General features: G+C 40.6%; 1 protein-coding gene across 1 annotated transcript in view; it reads left to right on the top strand.

The window, feature by feature from the left end:
- The first annotated feature begins 1626 nt into the window (after nt 1–1626).
- The window catches only part of pard6a (par-6 family cell polarity regulator alpha), a 38418-nt gene continuing 17599 nt past the window's right edge, over nt 1627–22445 (top strand). The window contains exons 1-2 of the mRNA XM_040133176.1: nt 1627–2002; nt 9471–9693. Of these exons, the coding sequence (XP_039989110.1) occupies nt 1880–2002; nt 9471–9693 (346 nt within the window). The 5' untranslated portion in view covers nt 1627–1879. The remainder of the gene's footprint in view (nt 2003–9470; nt 9694–22445) is intronic.

A 22445-nucleotide genomic window follows, 5' to 3' on the forward strand; every position in this document is an offset into this window, starting at 1 on the left:
TGTGTCTGTTTGAGACCAAAACCAAAAACCCGTGCTCAAGGAATGTAGAAGCAACCTGCGCTGGATACACTACACAAAATTGAGCTTTAATACGTAATAATGTGTTATGACAGTAATATTAGTAATACTTGTACTAGCATGATATTTACATGTAAATAACAGTTTTAGGATTACTGTTTGTTGCATTATGAGGGTTAACATTTGTATTAGTAGCAATATTAGTTATTAGTGGTATTTTGGTTGCCGTTGAAGCAGCCTTACGCTTCCGATAGAGTTCAGTGTTGTTGCTTTGTAGGACACCGAGGTCAAGACCTTTGTAATTTTCCCAGCGAACGATACTGAGACAAGGTCAAGACAAGTTTATTTGCATAGTCCAATATTACATCTAGTGTTCCAACTGTATGTCAAAACCTTTCAAACCAGCAAAAGCCCTCCCAAAAGACAAAAAACTCCTCACTGTCAGATGAGTCCATCATTAAGTTGAGGTCGTCAGGTAGGCGGGGGAGGAGTTAGGGGAAATGTCGAGCAAGGAGCAGCTTAGAAGCCAGAGGAGCCAGCAGGATCACAGGAGATGGTGTACTTCAGAAAGACAAGAACACTGTGATCGCAGGATCCATGTACATACTAAGTAGAAAACCAAGCCATTAAATGCTAAACATGCCTGCATGTGTAGTTGCCCTGAGTCACTATTCTTGTCCAGCTCGAGTGGCCACCGTCACACCCACAAACTGAAACCAATGCTTAAGTGCCTCAAGGCATATGGTCCAAAAAAGTCCGAGATGGAAATGACATCTATCCTCAAATTCTTTCTCAATATATACACATATTTTTACTACAGGGCTGTTTCTAATATGTTGTTTCATTCTTCGTTCATGAGTTTCTTGGTGAGAAAAATAATCTATGATTTGTTTAGTGAGCTTGAATCTGAACATCCTGTTTTGAACTTCAAGGCAGCATTTGGGGCCAATGAGAGTAGATGCAGAGTAATAGTACAAATACAGTATGTGTTTACAGACGGTGGTCCAAAGGAGATTTATAATAAGAGTGTACCTGTGTAATTACGACTCCAAACTGGAAACTCCGGTTTTGCAGTTAGTGGGTTTGACTTCGGACTGTGTTATTCATTCCTCTTCATCACTGAACTGTGTCTGAACTTTACAGGATTAAGCACTACAGTGATGAGTGACTACAGTATGTAGTTACAATGGTTCGCTTGTGTAGCTAAAGTGACAAACACACAGACATAGACCCCCCCCCCCCCAAACACACACACACAGACACACACGTACAAGGTTTAGGACGGCCCCAGAGGCAGCATTAGCTATAGCGACGATGTCAGTAATGTGCTAATCGTAGTGCTGTAGCTAGCAGTGGCGGTTGCGGAGGCAGCAAATACGCATTGCCTCTAATGTAAACAGTAGCCAAACAGTGAAATATTGCTAAGCTAGTAGAGATGGTTTTGTCGGTATCAAGAGCCAACGTACGGTTACGGTAACGTTTCGGTGGTGTTACTCTGGCATCATGTCCCGCCCCCTGTCTTGTGTCCTCCAGCCCCATCAGGTTAGAGGAGAAGGACGGGTTACACGGGCACCTCACATCCCGCACTGGATCTACCGGACCCCACCTGTCGCGAGCGCTGTTGTTTTGCGTCCGCGTCGCAAGCGAAGCGATAACGGCGCGCTCAGATACAGGACGGCACGAGACACAAACCCAGGAGCGAGAGCTGGCCGCGCTTTGAGCCGAGTGTCGACGGAAAACAGAAAATTAACGCAGGGACCGCAGAGGAGCGCCTCGGCTCGCGCAAGCTGTTTCATGTTTTGAATCATTTTGTTCTTTTATCAGAGGACAGAGGAGGGAACGACAACCTTAATTCCGGTTGATGGTTTTATCCGCAGTGCTTCAGCCAAGCAGCCAACCGGGGAGCAGAATGTCAAGACAGCAGCAGCAGCAGCACCGGACGCCGTTAAAACTCACCGACAACGTGGTGGAGGTCAAGAGCAAAGTGAGTGGTGGCCTGATGGGGATGTTTGGCTGGTCATTTTAGTGGGGATACGAGGGTCTGGTTTACCGGGGGGGGGGGGGGGGATTGCCGATGCACTGACAACACCAACACAACCTGCCGTCGTTCAGATAAGGGACGCGATGTCTCCCTCTCTCGCTCGCCAACAGACCCACCGACACCTGCGTTTCACCGTTTAACGCCGGTAATTCAGAGAAAATACTGTAGAAATGAAGAGCGACTGGGGTGTAGCTGACCGGCGGCCTGGGTGCGCCCGCCGTAGCCTCCGCCGTAAGCGTAAGGCTACCAGACCCGAGCCTGCTACCGTCCGCCGCGCCGCTCAATTCCGCATTTATTCTGCACCCCGCCCCCATTTAAAAAAAAAAAAAAACGAATCTGCTACTCAGTGCCCGCAGTCTTTTCCTCTCCCTCTTTTCCAGAGGTCCTTTGTCCGTCTCTTCAGTTTTCATCCGATGAGTTGTCCCGTTAGGCTGTGTTACTGTGGTACCGTAGTGTAGCATTACTTCGGGTGCTACCTGTTTTAGCACTAGGCTGCGGCAGGTGTTAAGGTCGGGCTGTATTTACTTCACCACTGCCTGTACGCCGTTACTGTGCTTAAGGAGACCACCGTTTAGATGGTAGATGGTACCAGTTGTGGTCGCGACGTCTCAGTATAAATACAGTATACATACTCCGGGCTTCAAAGTATTACTTAAGTCACAGTACAGGAGTAGTCAGCGAAATATACTTAAAGTACAAATAGTAAAAGTACTCATCAAGCAGAATGGCCCTTGTCAGTGTAATAGTATTATATTATTGGATGATTATTACTGATGCATTAACAGGTGAGTGGTACTATAATGTTATAGTAGGTTTTTAACTGCTTCATGTACTTTTGGGCAGTTTCATCTGTAACAGTGCATCTTATGAAGTGGTGAGAATATGTTTTGCATGTAAAATCTTAATCTGTAAAGTAACAGATTCAGATAATAGCTGTTAAATAAATGTAGTGCAGTGAAAGGTACAGTATTTGTCTGTTTTGGGAGGCTAAATTTCCACTAGTTGAGGAAACAGATGTAGCTGACAATTGTAACTTTGCATTATAAGGTACATTCATAACATTTAAAACACTGATAAATTGTTTGGGTGACGGATAAGTGTGTGAGTTGTAATCTTCGTGTAATATCAATATCAATTTATTATACACTGGAATCGGTGTAGGTAAAAGATAACATGCAGTCAGTATTTTGAATCTTTATTTTAATCTATTCTCAGGTTGGAAAATTAATGGTATTATCGTGGCTTGATTGCTGTGCCTTAGAGTTCCATAGAGTCTCAATCAGATACAGCTAAGGCGTTGTGTCCATATATCCTCTGACATTATTTTCCCCCTGTAAAGATTTATATGCCAGCCAAAGCCTATGTCAGAGTACTTAGAGCATCCACAACATTAAAAAACGTAGTAAACAAATAACGCATTGATAATCTCTCGCTGTTTATAGAAGTATTCTTCGCAATGAGTAGGCCTACTTTAACTTTTGATTTCAACCTCTCAATGACTTTTCCACCACTATTAATGAGCGAAAATAGATATACAGTGTTTGGAACTTTCCACTGCTGTTGTTAAGCTGCAGTAGCTAGGGGAGCAGGGAAAAAAAGAAATTTAAGTGGACAGCATGTATGCCGAACTGGTCAGCGGGATGTGTAGTTAGGAAGATAAAACTTGGTATTGTCCCTTAAAATACGTTTTAGGATATACCATTACAGGCATTTGGAACATTTGAATCTGAATGTTAAATGTAGGTTAAAACCACATTTGTCATTTCTGTGGAAAAAAATAAAAGACAAGAGATGCTCCACATTCAGACCCACAATATGAAGCGAAACTTCATGACATGCTTGTTCGATAACGAACAAGCATGTCATGAAGTTTCGCTGCTTTAGCACACTCATGCAGTACTACAGTGGTATTTTCAACAATTTCATACACTGAGGAGCATGTAAATCCATACTTACATACTGTATCAGCTCTGTGTGGCTACTACATCTTAAACAGGAAAAAATTCAAATACAGCTGTCAAGAGACAACCTGTATGACTGGCATCATGGCTGGCCAAGGCAGTCCTGGCCTGTCACGACCTGTCACCCACTGCCAAGCCCATGCTCTCACTAACTAACCAGGGACACTGCCAGTGGATCCACTGCTAGTGGATAGGAATAGTGGATAATTTCTCTGTCATTGACAGTTACTCGATGTAAGGTTACAGACAGCTACAGTAAGTGCCACGTTAAAGCAAGAGTACGTATTGAAAGTAGGATAGGTCATAGTGATTTCATAGCGATTTGCCTCCTGACCCCTGCTCACGGCACAGTTTAGTTGCAGCCAAAAGTTTTGAAGGTCTGTATTTCCATGCAGCTGCAATTCCAAGCAGCAATTTTTAGAAATCTTCTAGTTGAACACATTTGCGAGAAAAGTTTTAAAAGAATTAAAAGAAATAATGAAAAAAAATCCGACTCCGGCTGTCACCTTTCAACACTTAGATGATCGATTACCATCTGAGGGCAGTTTTAAAGACTTGAAGGGAATTACTTCATCAAAACCCATTTCACTAAGCTTGAAATAACGAGAGACACCAGGAACATACACACATAACACACACGCACTCCTACACACAGTCACTTTTTTTTCTTTGACGTTCGGTCTGTTATGATCTCTCTCAGACGTGTGTCCGATCTGACCTGCTAACGATCCTGTCTGCTTTTCTCCCTTTGTCTCTCCTCCTTTATCTCTCTCGCTCTCTCTCTTTTTCTTGTGCGACTTAAGTCACTTAAGTCACTATCCTGGCTCTTTATCAGAAACAGTATTGGCTAAGTAAAATATGTGTATTTTTCCGACTCGGAGTCTGAACTCTGCCACCGGCAAAGCTGGCACTATATAAATTTTTACATGCACACACTCTAATTTTCATACACTTATGCAGCGAAATGCTCACTGTCTTAAAGTGCTGCAACTCTAGCAGACTGAGGAGGACAAAACACGGTACAGTAAAGATAGGATCATGGTTTGATCAGGTTTATATTAGCCAATACTGATCCATTAAAATATGCCCAATTCCCATTCTTGGGATCATTTCTACTTATTTTATTCTATATTTTTGAATTCGGCTGATGACGTTTAGGACAAACAACACCATCAGCATATGGTATTTTTTCCTTTGGCATTAGTTAAGCCATACTGAGATGATGTGAAAGCATATTTTTTAGGTGTGCATTAATATGTAAAATCACATAAAACAGGAGACTCCAGAATGTGCTGTTATACAAACAATTTAAGCCCCAACAAGGACGTTATAGTGGAAGACACTGCAGTAAACTATGTGTATGTTTTATTAATTGTGGGAAAATAATGTGCTCAGTGCACACTCCACTTTGAGGAGTGTCTGTTGCTGTTTATATATGAGTCAGCATGCCGATAGTATGTTGGACTAAACTGTCCAACATCTGTCATCAGTTGTATGGCTTGTCAGGAAATGATTTATACCTGTATTTAATTAGTTTTATAAGGCTGAACGCAGTGTCAACTGTCTGATTTACAAAGGATTTTTGTGATAATTTTCCAGGCACAGATTTCTACTCAGACACATGAACTGGAGTTGTCATGCAGGTACACTAGGCTGGAGTCTGTCATTTTAGCATGTCTTTTACAAAAGGCATCTCTTTCCTTATCCCCCATAGTCGCATATGTTTAGTTTACACAAATTTCGATTTGCACACAAATAGAGCGATAATTATCAGTGATCATCATATCCAATTTTGTAACAGCAGACAGTGGACGGGGTGTTCTTGTTTCGGTTCATCAACCTTGACTTAAGACTTGATGAATAATGAACTGAAATCACTACAGGCTGCGACTGCACACTTCTTTCTCTTGATAAGACATTACAGTACGTGCTTGGCTGCATTTACCTCGGTACCCTAGTGAGACATCAGTCGTACCAACAGTATCTCCACCTTCACCAGCTGCACCAGCAGACAGAGGGCTGGACCTGCCGCTCCAGCCCTCTGTCTCTGTCCACCTGTTAAGATGGCTCAGGTAAATTTTGGGAGTCTTATTACATATTTTTTCAGACATAGCAGTTGTAATATTATAATTTAAGAGTACTAATTTTTCTCAGTTTGAGTTGAGTCGTGGCTGAGGTAACAATAAGGACAATTTGTGCTGCGGTTTTTTGCTTCTCGTTCTTCTACAACTTTCGGAAGTGTTAGACAGCAGGCTATGCTGCCATGTGACTGTTAACATTTGATTGTTAATACAATCACTGTGGTGTCTCACAGTGGTGATACATTTTCAGAATAGGCCTGACTGGTGGATTGCTTAATATGTTTTCCATCAGGCTCTGATTTCATAATAATCTGGAGTATACAGGTTGCTACTGTTCCGTTGTAGCGTTAATAATGGCCCCATTTACTCGTGCACTGTAGTGTATACCAGTACAGAGAGTTTAGGCAATAGCTCTGTTAAGCCGTTTACATAATTACATAAGCCTTCCTTTCCCTGTAATAATCCATTTAACTAAACTAGACTAAACTATATCCACTGTTTTAATTACTGGTATGCATCTCTTAACCCAAAATAACATGTTTCCTGTCCTGGTACAACCAGACCTTGCTAAAACAATCATAAGCATATCTCAGCACTAATGTCACATTATGTTGTCGATCACCAAGGGCCTTTCTCTACTACAGTTCCCGTAACTGATTCTTCCCACCATCCAGGCATTTCTGCACAGGGATTGATGAGGTTGGGTGGTCCAGAGGGAGTTCAGGGATTTAGATTAAAGAAGAAAGCGCACGTGCACAGGAATGGATCCGTGATGAGGCATATGAGATTGTGAAACACTTTGAGAGCACACACAGTGTCCTGTAGTTGTAGGCAGTACATTGAGCACACATGCAGTACCTGCCGTGCCAGCTCCAGAGAAGAACAGAAATTCCATCACCTGAAAGTACAAACCAGCATATGTCCTGCTAATAGCTGTTGATGAAAGATGCTTTTTCGGTTCACCAAGATTAGCTGAGAACACTTCCAAAAGTTCAAGGACACCAAACACAGATACAGCAGAAACAAAGCAACACTAGGGCAGACAACACTTAGAAGGATAAACAATATAAACTCCACAGCAGCTGCAGCTCACAAGCATTAAAGCAAAAAGAGAGCCTGCACAGTCTTTTCACACTGACTAGTGCACACACACACACACACACAGTGCTACGTTGCTATGCAACTCAGTGGTTGTTGATGCTCTCATCCGGTGAGTGAGTTACAACAGTCATCAAGTTTGTTGTTGTACTTACTGTCTGAACGGCGGTCTGTGAGTCTTGTCCTCCACTGTCGGCTCTATGTCCAAGTTCAGTTTGACCGCAGGCCAGTCAGCCTCTCTTTTTTCACTGTGCTCCTTAAAGTTTTGGAACGGTCTGAGCCTACTGAGTGCTCGAAGGCACACAGTGAGTGAAACGATATAGGAGCTGATTTTACTGTATTTGACTTCACTGAATGACACACCTCTTCAGTAGCTGAGAGCGGATGTGTCAACGAAAAGAACTGTGTCATATTGCCAACCATTTTCCTCTTTTTCAGCTACAGCCTGTCAGTAGTGGAAGACGGATTCAGATCCTTTATTTAAGTAAAAGTACCAACACAGAAATGTAAAAATACTCCACTACAAGTAAAAGTCCAAAATGTAGTTAAAGTATTAAAGTAAAAGTACTGGTTTGGTCCCTCCGGCATATTATTATATATGACTTCATTAGATGATTACTACTGAAGCATCGGTGTGTAAGCAGCATGTTACTGTTTCAGCTGCTGGAGGTGGAGCTGGTTTGAACTAATTAATATACAGTTTTATACAAAAGAATACAGATAAATTAAAAATGAATAAATAAACAAATTAATAAATAAATAAAAGTTGCAATACACATCTGTTTTCAGTTTTTGGACTTTTTCTCTGATCTTTGATTTTTGGTGACATATTGGTTCATTTGAACATTTATTGAAATGAAACCATGTGAGCAGTTTAGAGGGGAAAAAAAATCAGTATTTGGTGGAGGCATTAACAACTCGTAGACTTCTGAAATATGACCATCAGACGTCAGAAGCAACGAAGGTTGGAAACCTTTAATCTTTAAAAAAGTGTTGCATTTTAAGAGCTTGTTATATTATCCATCGTGTAAAATCTTCATCTTAAAAGTAACTAGTAACTAAAGCTGTTGCCGCTGGTTCAAAACACAGGACGCTGATGTTGCCTGGCGGCGGCGATGGCAGGAACCCCTCACTGTCTGAAAGCACCCGAAGAGTGTATTGCTCATTGCGTATTTTCAAACAAAGAAAATACCAACTGTTTTGTAGCTGTATATCATTTACTACATCTGAAAGTGTAATGTAGGCTATTCTCTGATTTTGTAGCTGACATGTAGTTGTAATGCACCAGACGTCACCAGACAAATGCATGGCAGTGTTAGGTCTTTTTTAACAGAGCATTGTGTTAGTTCAGGCAGGTTACTGAAGTTGTGGTTGCAGGAGCTGATAAGCATCTGCTGTTTTATTCATTCTTCTTCATCGGCGGCTTATTCATCAGCTGCTCAGCAACTTCACCCTCTTATTGTACATGTTACAGGGTTGTCAACTTCCGTCGACCAGCCGGAGTGATATTCAGATTATCATTACCCTCTGCTAATCATTTCTGCAAATGCAGTTCTGTGATGGCTGCAGATATTCAGAAAACACATCGGAAAGAATCCTACATACAAAAGTTGCAGGAAACAAACAGTACAACTGGACTGATTTTGATTTTTTTAGCGATATTTTCCATGAAGGAGTTGATTTAGTTGATTTGTGGCTTCCTCTTATTGAGGAAGCCCAAACAAATCTCATAAGATTTGTTTGGGCGTGTGAGCATGAGACAGAGCCTGAAAGCCGAGTGTCTTACGCCAGAAGCGTGAGAGTTGTCAACACTGATGTCATGTCAATTTTGAATGTTGCTTGTATTTCCATAAGAACATCTTTTTCCATCAAATTGGCACTTGAGGGTTTTCAAATATTTGCTCCTGACATTGAAACAACAAAAAATGCATGACTTCAATTAGACTTCAAGTTATCTCAGTGTGACCGTATACCACCAGAACGCCACCAGTTTGAGTGACCGGCATATCTGTATTCATACATATCATTTCTACATATGTCATATCATATGTTATGTGACTTTATGTATCTGAGAATCCGTCTGTTTTTGATGTCAGCAGTCAGGCAGGCACTTAAAATGTCTAATACAACATTACGTGTAAACATTGATAGTGATCTTGTTTGTCTCAGCTGTCAGTGTATTAAATTACAAGTTGATCCTCTTCCATCCTAAACTCAGAAATATCTAAGGGGGAAACACCGCTTGACGACTGTGTCGTTCCCCTTTTGCAGTTTGAGGCAGAGTACCGTCGCTTCGCTCTGAAGAGGAACGGCCCGGGTGGCTTCCAGGAGTTCTACCGCCTCCTCCAAACCATCCATCACATCCCCGGTGTTGACGTGCTGCTGGGATACGCCGACGTCCACGGAGACCTCCTTCCAATCAACAATGACGACAACTTCCACAAAGCTGTATCGTCAGCCAATCCGCTGCTCCGCATTATCATAACTAAGAAAGGTAAGAGGAGTAGGGACAGACTGGGAAAATGTATCATGAAGAATTAAAGGTGGGAGAAAGCTGGTTTCAGAAACAGTCTGAATACAGATCTCTATATGCACCTGTTTCTCTTAACCACTCACGGAAACACTAGGACAGCTTGAGATGAAAACACACTTTTTCTCAGAGCTAGGCTCAACCTGCTGTCCTTACTCGCTTTCAAGCGTTGTCTACTGGTGTGTGTTTGTGTGAGCCGGGAGCTGTGCATTGCTGCACCGAAGGTCTTTGTTCTCCACATCAAACATGGTTTATTCTTCATACACAACTTCACCTGATGATTCTCCTCCTGCCTTTTTTTTTCTCATGCTGTTTTTCATGCAGTTCACCGTTAGACATTGCAAAGCCATCACTTCAGAGTATGCCATATCTAGGGCTGGAGAGCATGGGCTTTTCCTTTTTTGCAAATTCATTCTCGAGCTTGGAAACAGCAGTGGGCAAGAGAGCCTCAACTGTCTACTTATACACTGTTATTTGACCATATTACACGGTCTTCATCATCAGATGGTCAATTGTCACAGAGCTGTATATGCTGAAACGTTCCATGATCCCGATCATGTTTAGGACTTCTCGTCCATGTTCACTTATAAGTTGAGCTTGACAGCTCATTCTTGAAAACTGTTTGCTTTTGTCAACTTATTGGTCTCGTTAAAGGGTATGCAGCAAGACACACAGAAACCAGAGGATTCATTGCAGTAACAGAAGATTAACCGACTTAGGTTTTCTTTTCAAACCACACTTCACAGTGGGTTGTGCTAATTGACAATACGGGTTCATGGCGCAATATTTCATCATAATTTCTTGGTCATAGGACGAAGAAAAGTCGTTTTAGAACGGCCCCATTTTTCCAGTTTTTATTGAGATTCCAGTGGTTCTAGTCCAGTGAACAACCTTAAATGGTACAAAGTTCAGCAGTAAACTGCCCAAGGTAAAAAAAATCCAAAACAAAACATTTCAGTCACCAAAAACTTAAAAATCATGTACATTTCATAGAAAAAAGGCCTTTTTCAGGGATGAAGAAATAGGTAGGTAGGTAAAACCCTATTTGTTGAATACATATGTATATAGATATATATATGTATGTGTGTGTGTGTGTGTGTGTTTTTTTTTGTGTATACATATACTGTACATATACACCCCATAGCCAAAACATTGAAAGTGGTTTTAATGATGTGGCTGATGGGTGTATTTTGGTACTGCTCTGTGACATTCATTAACACTGCCCTCACGCATTATGTTATTCACTGTGGGGCTCTCCTGCAGCTGCAGAAGCCATGGAAGCTGAAGTGAAAACACAGTGAAAATTATTTCATTCAATTAAATAAACGGCTGATTTTTTTTGCATGCACAGTGCTCATAACGTTTACCTGAAGGCGAGCTTGCCGTAGCAAGAGTAGACGTCACAGAATATGTCGTGACACCGGCTGTAGGCTGAGGTGAAGCACTCGTCCGTGTGAAGTTATCAAAAATGCCACAAGTTCTTACTTTAACATGTCTAAACAAAGGACTTGTCATTTCCTGCTGTGTCGTGAGCACCCTCCTGCAAATATTGCATTTTGGAGATATTTTGCTGACTTTGGAATGCTTAAGCTGTTCCGCCATGTTTGTTTACAACACCTTCGCTGAGTTATCACACGTTTTTATATTTCATCAGTCTTTTTTTTCCTGTAGTGTCAGAGAGGGAGAGGCAAAGGGAAGAAACTAAACAGAGAATGTGAATGAAAGACTCGATACGGGATTCGTTAGCCGTGGAGATATTTTAACAACTTTGAACCGGATCCAGAGGGGAACCGGCTATGGGAACCCATCCCTAATAGCTACACAGCTGTATACTTACAGATTATCCTACAGGCCAGTGTCTTCCTTCGCCCAGTGTCTCAGCCTATTAAAAATAGACTTTTCCTGGATTGTGCATGCCCAGCAAACAGTGCTTTTTTAAGATGAACAGGTAAAGATGACATAATCCAAGACTCTGCAATTCATTAACAAGGATGGTGTAATACCATTTTACAGTTGATTCTGTCTCTGCTGCTCTACTTTTGTATAGTGGCACTTATTTGATACTGAGTTTCAGGTATTTAACATTGTAGCAGGTAACAGTCTCTTTCTTGCTGCAAAAAACGAACCTAATCCACAGGCAGAGAGAGATGTTTAAGTAGTTTGCAACTCTCTGTTCAATTGCCAGTAAATAATACCAAATAATTCTGCTGGTGATATGGTTACATGGTCTTCTGCAATTTGCCAGTGGCTAAAATGCCATGTGGAACGATGAGGGAGGAGACAGCTTTTTATTTATTTTTTTTAGCTGAATCCTGTTGTTTCATTGTGGTTCGGTAGCACACGCCTTGTGGCCTGGTACCAGAGTGCACGTCAGGGGTTGGTTACCACTGACTAAATATGCTGGATCGTTCCATAATGTGTAAATCCTGTCTTTTGAAATGATTAACAGATGTAAAATAAAACAACTTAGTACTATGACTCTCTCTATATTTTACTGCTAGAGACTAATGTTAGCTGGCTCTATTATTTGCCACTAGGAAATACTGTGAGTTGGTGCAAGGATTTAATAAAGAAATCTGTTGGATTATGTGACTGATTAGTGTATACTAAACTACTGCATTGTTGTGTCCCAATGCACCCTCCCTTGCATAATTCATGATGTAATGATGCTTATCTGCTACTTAGCAGGCCACAATTGTTGTTCAGTATCACAGACAGCTGCTAGTTTAATCAGATTAACTCTGTGGAGAGAGAAGGAGAGGAAGAGAGCTCAGGAAAGCAAGATATTTAAGACAGAGTCTGAGGACAGAGAGAACAGGAGGAAATCAACACTTTTGTTTTAAAATGCTGTTTAGCAGGCGATATTTCATGCTGCACGCTCAGCAGCCAAAACATGTAGAAGTGTTTCAGAAATTAATCAAATCCAACACAGTCAAATCTTAAACACACACACACACACACACACACACACACACACACACACACACACACACACACACACACACACACACACACACACACTTTGCATTAGGAATAATGGCGTCATTTAATCTCCATTGTGCTTGAGAAACTAGCCTGCACGTCATTAGAAAGGATTGGGCCACGAGTCGACCAGCTAAAAATCTACTCTGTTAATTCTCCACATCCACATGAACGGGGAGACTCATACATACATGAAACCGCTGATAGAATCCACCCAGCAGTGTCTTCTCCCTTGTTCTTGGGAGGTTCAGACTATATGAACAGATTGATATAGTGGTGATAATACAATTTTTTGGAGTTTAGCAGTTTTTTCTAGATTCAGCACTATGGAAATCTTTTTGAATTATTCATAGCAGTCTTTAAAAATTTGTAGCATCTCTGTTATAATATTGCATGATTGTAGGACTTTATAGTGTGTCAAGTGTATGTGTAGATCTGTGAGGTTGTAAATTCTTCCTTAACTGCTTCAAAACATCATTAACCTCTATGCGCATTGTCAAAGCAAAAAAAAAGAGTTCATGTTGCTCACCAAACAGCAGATTTTTCCTTTTTCTATGGGTGCCCTTTTCTCTCTGTCCTTAATTTCATATTACTTTATTTATTTTCTATGACCTTTACTCAGGGTTGTCTTTGTGTGTATTTGCACCAGTGTCTGGACTTGTGTGTATATGTTTGTGTGTGTGTGACTGAGAGAGAGAGAGAGTGATAGCAGCCCATCTGGTGTAAGCCATTAGCCACTGAGTGGGATTATCTTACTCTAAAAGACTTCATCAATCATATCAGCTCCACTCACTGCCACCACTCTTTGTGCTGGGTGTGTGTGTGTGTGTGTGTGTGTGTGTGTGTGTGTGTGTGTGTGTGTGTGTGTGTGTGTGTGTGTGTGTGTGTGTGTGTGTGTGTGTGTGTGTGTGTGTGTGTTTGTGTGTGTGTGTGTGTTTGTGTGTACGCCAGGGAGAGGGGTATTTGTGTGTATTTGATGTGCACAAAAGGTCTGAAAGGATTATATAGAGGAGGCTGGTGTCTAATATGTGAATTTTCTCCATCTGAATCAGTACTGCAGTGGTAGCCTCATCCTCTATTAGTATTATGGTGGTAGCCATGGTAACAGTTCTGTAGGAGCACTACATTGGTAGTTGTGTCAACCGTTCCGTGTTAATATTACAGTGTTACTCATGGTAACAGAATGTCAGTGGTAGTTGTGGTTACACTTTCACATTTGCATTACATAGGTGGCCATGGTAACAGTTCTGCAGAACTATAGTGGTAGTTGTGGTAACAACTTGCAAGAGTTCTGCAGTGCTTAGCTGTAGTACCACTGAGTGGTAAAAGTGGTTGTACGTAAATGACTGAGAATGGCGATAGTAACCATTAGACGAATGTTTATCTTGCTGACATAATGTTTATGCAGGTACTTTAAATCAAGAAAGTAATAGACTACAGCTGTTGTGGATATCCCCTTATAATCTCTTTTCAGTGCCAGGGAAAGGCTCAAGATGAATTTGCATACTAATGCAAAACTACTGCAGTTATGTTCGGTGAGATAATCCATGACATAATGATGTAGCTGGCAAGTATTTTTAATCGGTACAGTTCTCTTGGTTGATCTGCCATCAGCAGGTGAGCCAGTGGCAGATTAGTTTTGCATGCTGTTGGGGAAAAGTTCAGACCACGAGCTTTGTGAGGCTGTTAAAAGAGAAGCTGACAAATCGGAACCGCAGAGCTCGGTGAGGGGAAAATGATAGACAGACAGAGAGAAGAGGACATGAAAGACTGACTATAGACAGCTGAAAATATCTGTGTACAACATGATGAGAGGAGGAGGAAATCAAATATTTATACACAAGCAGCAAGATGCAGGGATGGGGGGAACAGAGCTCATTTTCTCTGCCTTCTGTCTTGAAACCCTGCCGTCACATTCATTCAAGTAGTGAGCTGAAATGAGTCAAACTGGAATTAATTGATACAGTAGGACTTGTGACATAAGGAAGACAGCTGATGTTGTCTGTGGTGCTTTGGCACTTGTGGAACAGAATATGCACAATGTTCTAACAGTGCAATAACAGTGGCATCAGCACTACTGTACAGGGCAACTACAGTTATATTTGTATACTCTAAGCAAGGAATACTACCTGATGGATGCTACTTCATATCAGGGGAATCTTTGCCTTTTCATCACCGATTCCTCGGAGCATTACAATCATACACCAGTACTAATGAACAGCAATGGAGATCCCCATGCCACTGATCTCCATCATTGTTATATCAAGCTGTTGGATAAATTGATTTTTGTTCTCAGTTCTTTGATTTGTTTATAATAATTTTAAAAATCTATACAGAAATATGCAATGCCAGTTTTATCGTTTAAGGTCAAAGTGAAAATAAATCCACCTACTGATATAAAGTAAATATAAATATAAAACACCAAAAAATGATGGCAGAAGGATTCACTCCCAACAAGTCAATACTCAGTAGAGGCTCCATCGGCAGCAGTTTCAGCTTTGAGTCTGCGTGCATAGGTCTAGATCAGATCTGTACATCTGTACAGTTCCATCCAGAGAGACTCAATGCTTCAAAAAGCATTACAAATCTCATCAAAGTTGATAACTGTGCCCTCACGCACCTGTGTCTCATCCTTCATTTTTCACACACAATACACACACACTTTATGTGTGTAGGCGCCTCAAGGACTCACAGAAAAGTCTCATCACTTTCATTTTTTATTAATAAAAATGTCTGCATTTTTAAAGGTTTCATTGGGAGAGCTGTAAAAAGACCATTGTGATATACAGTATCTAAACCTTAGTTTATTTTTTTGAAATTTTCAGCTTATCAAATCATTCATAGGCTGATATTTTCCTGACATTGCCACATTTACGTTGTACTACTTAAAATCCTTTAATGGAGACAATCTAACACAGAATCGTAAACCGAAATAAAGAAAACCGACTTTAAAATCAGTCAGTTTTCTACTGTCCTTTATAGGATTACACCTTTTAGGTTTTAGCTTAAAAAAAAGCCCCGTTGGCTCAGGCAGTACACACACACACACACACACAAACACACACACACACACACACACACACACACACACACACACACACACACACACACACACACACACACACACAAACACCACCTAGATTAGCCACACCAGCATTTTATTTTACGATGCAGCACTGAAGTGTGAAAATGGGCTAGAACAGTTTTTCTTTGATTGTTGGTCTTGAGCATCTGATATGGTGATAAAGCGGCAGTTTCCACACATACTGATCAATATTTAATTGGCTGTCTCGTAAAATGTCAATAAATTGTAAAATGTCTAATATCTAGTAACTAGTATCTAGTATCCAGTAGAATTAGTGTTCATACTGGTACTGTAAAACTAGTTCAATCAGAGTACAATCCAGCAATTCAGTGGAAAATTCTATTTATATACTGTAATCTGAAATGTAACGATTTTAGGATTTTAGAAGAAGCGGAATTATTATTTCACATCTATCAATAGTCCAATTATTGATAGTGTGCATTTAAAATCCAGAAATACCGATCTCTGTCAGTCCTGGGCGGTGGTGCAGTGGTTAGCACTGTCGCCTCACAGTAAGAAGGTTCTGGGATCAAATCTACCAGCCGACCAGGGCCTTTCTGACTGGTTTGCCTCCAGTTACACACAATCCAATGGACAGGGTGTACCCCACCTCTCACCCAATGTCAGCTGGGGATGGCTCTGGCCCCTCAAAGGGAAAGAGGTATAGCTAATGGATGGATGTGTCACTCTTTCAGTCCTTATAATTTGTAGAAGATTTTTGCATTTGATACTATTATGATATTAAAATAAAAAAAATACACATTTTGAATGTGTTTTCAAGACTGTCTCTTCCATCTGTGAAGAGTTTCCTTTTCCAAAGAGTAATAAGTAAAGTAATTAAACTGTTGTTAATACAGTGTCACAGCAGAAACCTCAGGTTCAGTTCCCACTGGTGGTACATCCAGCTTTATCATGCGTTCCAGTGAACACTGTTGGTCCTGTTTGTGAGTGGGTCTGGTTCTTGTCCTTATTGCTGTTTTAGGCACCTCCGGGTGGGGGTGGGGGCGTTCCCCAGGGACAGTAGAGTTAATAGTGACAAAGACTGCAGGGTAATAAATGAAATAGTAAATAAATAATGAGTGATTAAAGATTCTCTTTTTTGTCATCATTGTCAGTCTCATCATCCGACTGTTGTGCTGACCGCAGTCGCATCCAAAGATGGGAGAGGGAGAGAAGCCTAGAGGCAGCTTTCAAAACTTCTTTCTCTTGAAGCCCAAAGGGAAGTTAGTGAAGGGTCAAATTAACATACTTTTCCTACAGCAGTTACCAAGAGAAGGTGCAGCTTTATCAGTGATTCACACAGACTGAAGTTGCTATAGCAGAATCTAAAACCTCTGTTCTGGTCGGGAGAGAAGAGAACAAGGCGAATGACACGAATTCAGCGCCGTGTAGAAATCACAGTGAGAATCAGTTCGAGGGTAATGCAGACTTTTTGGTGTGGTTTGGTTGATTAATTTGTTTGAAATGTTAGCCCTACGGATGTTGTGATACACAGAACGAGTTCTATACACTGGACAGGGTTATCACTGAACATGGAGCTATAGCGAAGGCCAGAGGGACAGGCCACTAACGAGATTCCAGACATGTCACCCAGCCATAGATGTTAAGCAGTTCGCTCTTTCTCCTTCTCATACACAGAAACACATGCACCAACAAACGGCAGAGGCACACAACCGCAGATTAAGAACAATTGCTTTTTTTTTTATTGATGACCTACCATGTTTTTAAGGATTATAGGGGTGTCAAATTAATGTGATTCATGACCCTGTGGCTGTAGCTAAGAAAAATGGATTTGTCTGCTCTTTTTCCCAAAACACCTTTTTCAAACACAGATACCATATGATTCTAAAGTGTGATTAGGCTTGTGATTTGTGTAGAAGTAGGTTGCGGGCAAACAATCAAATGAGATGTATTCTATACTCTTGCCATGGCCTATGTTTTGGTTTGGTTTGGTTTGGTTTGGTTTGGTTTGGTTTAAAAACACAATGAAATCACATTTTAGGATCTTGTCTCCTTACGTAATGTATTACCTGCTTAACTGTGTAACTGTAGCACAATGAAACACAAGAGACATTATAAAATATGTAAACCAGTGGTGAGAAAAATGTGGATGTATGTCTTACAGGGAGGCGTGATATTGTATTTTTAGGTTGCATTTGTAAGTAGGTGGTAAGGGTTAATACCACACCCTCACAGCATGAAGTGAGTCTTTGTTTCATGCCCTGTCTCTCTCCACTGTACAAGCTTACTGTGGACCTGCACTGAATTCAGCCATATGGCAGCCCCTTGGGCTCCAGATGATGGGCACTACAGAGTGAGGTCATTGTCACACACACACACACACACACACACACACACACACACACACACACACACACACACACACACACACACACACACACACACACAAGCTTATGACAGCTGCAGATCACAGACTCATTATGCATTTTAGGACAGATATAGGACACACAAACACAGAGGCAGATGATAACATGACATATCCAAATTATATTTTGTGAATGATTAGGTATTAGTTTATCATACATTGTTTCAGTCACTAAATCACTCCCCAAGCTGCAGCTACCTATACGCTCATATTTGTAGTAATTTAGTTCAGGAGCACAGCTAACCTACCTGACTACTACCAACCTAACAGCACTTATTGGTTATTCAGGTAGTCTTTAATTTCAGTAATTTCCATACCTTGTTCTGTAATAATGTGATTCAGGGTCACAAAATACAGTATAATCAAGTAGGGGTGGGACAAAAATCGTGATTCTTTTTTTTCTTACGATTTTATAATCGCTGCACTGATTCCTGAATCAGTATTTAATTTATTATTTACGCTGAGCTAGTTGTACGCAGCTAGCAGCTAACAGTTAGCCTGGGAGCTAGCCGGGCTGTTAGTATCAGCACGTGAAGTTGGGTTTGTAGCAATGATGCTGCTGAAATAAAACTCAGAAAGACTGACTGAAATGTGATGTGCAATGTTTTTGGAAATATGACTCGTGATATACATAGTCTCTAGAAGTTATGATTAAATTTTTTCCCATGGTCTTGTGTTTAAAAAGTTAATAAACATCGCAATAAATCGTAATATTGAATCACAAACTTTAAAATACAACACACACACACACACATACAATACATATGGAATCGATACCCGATTATCTTGATAGAATCGGGATATGAGCATATTGTCCCAGTCATATAATCAAGTAAAACAGACGGTCAGACAGACACTGAATAAGTCAGTGACTCAGCCCAGCACCCGAGTACTGTAGTCACTGACCTTATTTTACTTACAGAATCTAAACATATGAATTGTTAGGTGCCAGATGCTAGTACATTTTGGGAAGTATGGTTGATAAATAGATAATAAATAAATAGATTAATATCTTTAAATGACAATAACCTAAATGACTATTGTGTTTAAATGCATAATGTTCTTGACCTCAACTAGCAAAAGACTTGTGACTGGTCAGGTAATTAAATGAAATGTCACTGAAACTGACATTATGAATACTAACTGACGTAATTAAGTTATAAATGATGCAATTAAGTCCCCAGTCGAAGAGAAAACAACTCAAAATATTGGAGGAAATGCATCAGTGTGGAGATGAGGAAAAGCTTGCAGTTAAAGGATTCTATGTCAGTTGTGTGGAAACACATTGAATTTATACATGATACGTGATACAAAACAAAACCAAGCTAGATGTATACACTGTAAGAACATGTCTGCAGCTTCAAGACAGCAATAGCAATTTGTTCCAGCACCTGAAACAAAACCATGTCACACAATATGAGTACAAGTGCATCGCAAATGCATGAGCGAGAAAAAAGTAGTATCAGAAAATCACACATTTTAGACACAAAGATTTTTCCAGTCACTCCATACCTGTTAAAGTCTGGCTGATGGAATGAGATAACAGTGTTGTAACGCTGTGAACGGTGCTATTCACATCTATTTATACCGTCAGTATTTTTATACCACAAGATCACAAGATATATGAAACAGAGACAATTTTTACTTCGATTTTCAACATTTAACACGATACTCCACCATTTTCTTTTTACTGTTCAGTACAAAAATTAAGAACAGCTCCACTGCAAAGACAGATAATATTGTGCACGTGTGTATTTGATGAGACATTGTTTCATCAATAGTTACTGAGGTAAATGTAACAATTAATCATGAATCTAATCAGAATACAATTACCTATACAATACCAATATAGAGTATAAAATATAATACATACACACATTATTTATGGTTCACTGGCTCTTTGTTGGTAAGTCTACAGTTAATTTCAGATATAGGTTAGAAAGTCAGTCAAAATCAGACAGCCCCTAAACTAGTCAGCAAACCAGTCAGTCAGTGTATAAGGCAGGCAGCAGTTTCTTGTTGGACAGTTATTTATTATTCTTAGTGTCCGCCAGGGAAGAAAAGCCTTCATATCAATAAACTGAGCCCCAACAGTTATAGCATATGAAATGCAGATCTTTATTGACATTATGAATATATATCACCAAAGCTTTTGCAGCCACACTGTGTAAATATACAACTGAATATGGCTTTACACACATGCACAAACACAACACCTCCTAATATTGGTGTCTTTATGAGGATCCTTCATTGTTAGCATTCATTCCGTATCCCCTAAAAGCTTACACTCAACGCCTGATTCTTAAACAGCTCCTTGAAAACGTGAGGACCAGCAAGAGTGACTTCACCTCAAAAACATTTTCTCACTCTGAAGGTCTAAAACTCTGATTGGTTCCCACAGAGACAGAATTACACGGATACACAAATACCTACAAGTTTCAAAAATGATTGAATTGAAGTTTACTCCATAAACATACAGTATCAGGGTTCAAAACACTGCAGACTTTGTGGAAAGAAAAGTACAACAGATATCCTCTATCTTCTAGGTTCATGTTGGACTGAATGATGTTCATTTAATATTCTTCCTAACTGGTGTTACATTTCAATAACAGATAATATCATTTTATTCAATGAACCATGAACTCCGTGTCACATAAAATGAAGCATGGATGATGCTGTGGTAAACGTTTCAGGATTAGGCCTGTAGGTTTTACATTTTGGGTGTATCACTGCATTAAAGGACAAGGGTTGGTCTAATATTTTGGGGAAGGAGAAAGCCTGCAATATCTTTCTATCAATCTACAGTGTGAGTGTGTGTGTGTGTGTGTGTGTGTGTGTGTGTGTGTGTGTGTGTGTGTGTGTGTGTGTGTGTGTGTGTGTGTGTGTGTGTGTGTGTGTGTGTCTGTGTGGGTCTCTGCGTGTGTGTTAGACGGGGCTTAGCAGTGTCTGTGCCTTCAGGCTTTGGTCTGGCCCTTTCCGGTGAGGTCCTGTCTCTGTCCTGTCAGGAAAGATACACACTCTCCAAATGGAGACAGTGCGTATATGTATGTGATGTGTGCGCATTAGTGTGTTTTCTCTTACCATTAATGTTGCTCTGCGTTGGTCAATACAGCTTCTCAGAGAGTGACCTAATGCAAACTCACATACACACACACACACGCACGCAGTGAGGGAAACAGCTTGTGTGACAGAGTGAAAGAATGCTGTATGAGGAGTGCAGCAGGTCAGGTATTTGTCTCCAGCAGAGAAGCTGCATTCACTCTGTTTGCTCTTTTCTTTTCCAACTAAATAAAGCCCCGTATGAGACTTGGCAATTATTGCGTGTGTGAATGCGTGACTTGCTTTTTGTTGTTTTTTGCTGTAACAACAGTCAAACAAACTGTGGAGAAACAAGTAAAGGAGAGAAACAACCAGTTTGATTAGAGTGTGAGCAATACTGTATGAGTAACTATAGGGTTTAGAGTCAGTATAGCAGGTGTATCTACCTGAACGCTCAACAGAGTTTACAGTTGCCTTTGTATGATAAGCTCTCGTATGTCTTACAGGAAATTCAGCTGTGTGAATCCACTGTGTGCTCTATGAACGCAAAAAGACAAAAAGAAGGATATGCACTTATTTAGTCAGATTTATAAAGCCAAGTGTATGCATGGTTCTGTTTTATAAACACTACCACAGTTAGCCAGAAATAGATGTAGACAAGCCCTTAGTCAAACTGTGATATGAAGACCTCTGTCTGCTCTGCAAGTCTCTCAATGACTTACATCAAATCAAAGTCCTTCAATAGGACCAGAGCAGTCTCCCTTGCACAGGACTGTTCCACACTACTGCAGTGATTTACACTGATCAGCCACACCTATGGGAGATTTTGGACTGACGTGTTAGACAGCGCTCTCCACCACCATCATCAAAACACCAAATGAGGGAACATCTTTTGGAAGAATGGTGTTCCATCCCTCCAGTAGAGATCCAGAGTTTTATACTTTTTGATAAATAGTATCTTGACCTGGCAGCGCTTTTTCCAGACAGTTAGATGAGATAGAGGTGTCTCTTTGTTGTTCCCTGAGATAGGTTATACTCAGCTCTTTTTAGATGTGTTTCCTCAGTTCTGTAAATCGTTCTTCAAAATGTTTTATTAGGGGCTATCTGTGAATTCGGAGACCTGCTCCTGAGTCTTGGGTGGGTGTCAGATTCCCAGGATATACATCGAAAACAGGAAATGATTTAGAGGTAAACCTTGTGTTAGGGATAAACTAGCTAGCACTG

This window comes from Xiphias gladius, chromosome 8, assembly GCF_016859285.1.
Source record: "Xiphias gladius isolate SHS-SW01 ecotype Sanya breed wild chromosome 8, ASM1685928v1, whole genome shotgun sequence".
NCBI lineage: Eukaryota > Metazoa > Chordata > Actinopteri > Istiophoriformes > Xiphiidae > Xiphias > Xiphias gladius.